The 3,667-nt window shown below is 38.1% G+C and overlaps 1 protein-coding gene across 1 annotated transcript in view; it reads right to left on the bottom strand.

Moving 5' to 3' along the window:
• The window catches only part of NFATC3 (nuclear factor of activated T cells 3), a gene marked incomplete at its 5' end in the record, with an annotated part of 113,526 nt that overhangs the window by 50,507 nt on the left and 59,352 nt on the right, over positions 1-3,667 (bottom strand). The window contains 2 exons of the mRNA XM_023518917.1: positions 430-556; positions 2,642-2,697. Of these exons, the coding sequence (XP_023374685.1) occupies positions 430-556; positions 2,642-2,697 (183 nt within the window). The remainder of the gene's footprint in view (positions 1-429; positions 557-2,641; positions 2,698-3,667) is intronic.

The raw sequence follows: 3,667 nt of genomic DNA on the forward strand, positions 1-3,667 counted from the left end.
AAAAAAAAAAAAGAAAAGAAAATTCAATGAGAGATTCAATGAGAGACTTCTTATTTGTGTATGGTTGAGATGAAGACACAATGAAGCAGAAACACTGCCTTTTTGCAGTGTTAAGGACACAAGGAGAATTCATGACCCTTGGTCATGAATGTACACATACAAACACCTGCCCCCGAGTAATGATGGTGATTTTGGCAACTTCTGAACAAAGACTTCAAACCTACAGTCCCTCTCCTAATTTCCTTATAATCACTACAAAATAACAACTGAGAGTTCATCTAATATTTAAAGTCAACACAAACTTTAGATGTTGGTGTTTTTATTGATTATAAACACCCTACCTTAAACATTCTAAAAAAGGATTAACTGAATAACTTTTTACTCATTATGAAAGAAAGTTCTTTAGCAAACCATCACAACAACTCATACCTGGTGTGTAAGTAAAACGTTGAGACTGGCTTTTTTTCCTCTTGCCATTGCAAAGATAAAAGTGCACCTGCACTGCAGCTGTAACTGCTGGGTTATGATATGGAGGAACTTCAAGGACAATTTGAGCCTAAGGAGCATGGAAAGCAAGATTATGTTACACTCAGAACTAAAAATGAAATGCACCTGCTAAACTCAGTGAAACTTATGCATCTTTAACCACAAGAGCTTTCCGCTTATTATAGATCATTATATACATCAACTGGTCATATAGGTCATCTGGAGATTTACCTTATGGATACTTCAGTCTTGGCAGAGATAAGACCTTTAATCATTAAAGAAGAAGTTGCTTTTTAACCCATCCAACTGTGTTACTAAGTGTAGCAAAAATAAAAAAGCCCTATATACTACGTAGTAGGATATTTTGCTTTACAAATATTATGTTACTATTAACAGAAAGTTCACTCTGATTTTATTTTTTATTGTTTTTGAGACAGAGTTTCACTTTGTCACCCTCAGTACAGTGCAGTGGCGTCACAGCTCACAGCAACCTCCAGCTCTTGGGCATAAATGATTCTTTTGCCTCAGCCTCCCAAGTAGCTGGGACTACAGGCACCTGCCACAACATCCAGCTACTTTAGAGATGAGGTCTCACTCTGGCTCAGGCTGGTCTTGAACCTGTGAGCTCAAGCAATCCACCCACCTCAGCCTCCCAAATGTTGGGATTACAGGTGTGAGCCACCGTGCCTGGCTTATTTATTTACTTTTTTTTTTTTTTTTAGAGACAAGAGTCGTACACTATTACCCTCAGTACAGTGCCATGGCATCACAGCTCACGGCAACCTCCAGCTCTTGGGCTTAGGCAACTCTCTTGCCTCAGCCTCCTGACTAGCTGGGACTACAGGCACCCACCATGACACCCAGCTATTTTTTTGTTGCAGTTTGGCCAGGCCTGGGTTTGAACTCGCCACTCTTAGTATATGGGGCCAGCGTCCTATCCACTGAACCACAGGTGCCGCCCTTTATTTACTTTTTTGAGAGACGGGGTCTTCTTCTGTCGCAACCTCCTTAGTAGCGAGGGTTACAGGTAAAAGCCGTTCTCTCCAGACATTCTGGTTTTTAATTATATTTCATATTTCCCAAGTTTGAATTATACTTTAGATTTCTTTTTTCTTTTTTTGAGACAAAGTCTCACTGTATCCAGGCTACAGGATAATGGCGTCATCCTAGCTTACTACAATCTCAAAAACACCCGAACTCAACTGATCCTCCTGCCTCAGATTCCCAAGTAGCTAGGACAGCGTTCTCAACATGTGGGTGGTGACCCACAGGAACTATATCAAAGAGCCGTGGTATTAGGAAGGTTGAGAACTACTAAGCTAGGACTATAGACACAAACCACCAAGCTTGGCTATTAGAAAAAAAATTTTTTTTGGAGAGGCAGATCAGCAAACTTACTATGTTGCTCAGGCTGGTCCTTAACTCCTGGCCTCAATTAATCCTCCTGCCTTGGCCTCCCAAAGTGCTAGGATTATAGGCATGACCTACCATGGCCAGCTTAGATTTCTTAAGTTTTATATTCAGAATGTTCTAAATTGGCATTATATAAAATCTGTATCAGTATCAAAAATAATTTAACGCAAGCAGGATGAAAACCTTTAGCCCCGAACCATATATAATCCTCAACCTAGCTGCTCCAGGTGTTTGGAAAGCACTGTGGGAAACAGTATTCTCTACTCCAGAGAAGATTTTTATTTCTATTCCAATCATGATGAAAGGACCACAGCTTTCAGCAAGGAATCCCAGAAGGCTTAATAAAGTAGCTGAGAAGTAGGAATAATATGTTAAATATACAAATCCCAAAAGGCTTGTCCTCCTATATTTTGCCCACAAATCCATTACTGAATTTGTTTTGACTTCTTCACTAAATTCAGAGAAATTAATGATAATTTCAATAAGGACCTTCCAATAATCTTTCATTTCTAATTTCTCCTTTCCTATACACAAAAAAGAGAAGATTACACACCAATGGATTATCTTTTCTAAAATTTAATACCAGGAAAGAATCTCATTTCCAAACTTCTAAAAATTCTAATTTACTCTTCAATTATTCAATATCTAAAAGACCACACTCATCTATACCATAAAATAATATTCTTCAATTTTCTCGTTAAGCTTCTTAAATATTTCTTAAGAATTAAGGTAAATTTCTTACCCCTTGACATTTTTCCCTGATTATTTTCCCTTCTACTTCCCATTGAGGTCGTCCATCTATTAAAAGAAACAATTTACAGTTAAAAGCAATTTGTGTCAGAAAGTATAAAAACAAAATCTAATGCATGTAGTATCACACATTGGCAAAGGTAATCTTTTTCTGACTGATTTCCATTATGAAAACAAAATGTGAATGTGTGTCAATGGGAGAAGAATAAGAACAATCTTGGGCTGCCCAGGTTAGCAGACTTCACAGAATTCATTTTACTCACCTACCCAAGTGATGTGTGAATGTCCTGAGAACACCTCCACAAAGTAGTGAGCAACTTTTGCTTGTATACCTCAAGTGATAGGAAATTCAATTCCTCAACCATTCCATCTCTGGATAATAACTACTGCTAGAAATCATCTCATGATAAATAACATTTCTTTCTATAGTATAAAAGACTACTGATCTAAACCAGGAAGTAGTATTCTTTAATTTTCTCCAACAACTGGTCTAAGTACTATTCCTTACAGCTATTAAAAAAAAAAAATCTTGAGAGCTTCTCTGAGACAAAATTTCAGATGCTGAAAAGCAACTACATCTGCCTGTGTCTGTCTCTTGCTGGCTAGCATCCCTAATTGTGCATCCATCCCTTACATAATATTTTAGCCTTCCTGATCACTCTTTGAACACTGCTACTCCACTCTTCCTTCAAATGCACCAGGCCCAAGAGGACTGAAGAGCCTAGGTAAGAATGACCATGCAGGGTAGAGAATGATGGAGGCTATTTGCCATCCTACATAGAGAAGCTGTGTTTGCTAAGAAAAGCTTTCTTGGGAGCTGTATCACACCGACTCTCACACTAAGTTTGTGGCAAACAAGTGTCCCTCAATCTATCAAATTTCCTACTGCCATGTTCCCCTACTGCGTACCTAAATAGCAGGAGTATTCTTTTTGACTAACTCTTGTAACATTTATTTCTCCCAGTAGGGTGATTTCATTTTATTAGATTACTGGACTTACCAAGATCTTTTTTTTTTT

The sequence above is a fragment of the Otolemur garnettii genome, unplaced genomic scaffold (genome assembly GCF_000181295.1).
Source record: "Otolemur garnettii isolate 467f Iridium unplaced genomic scaffold, OtoGar3 scaffold00151, whole genome shotgun sequence".
Classification (NCBI taxonomy): Eukaryota; Metazoa; Chordata; class Mammalia; order Primates; family Galagidae; genus Otolemur; species Otolemur garnettii.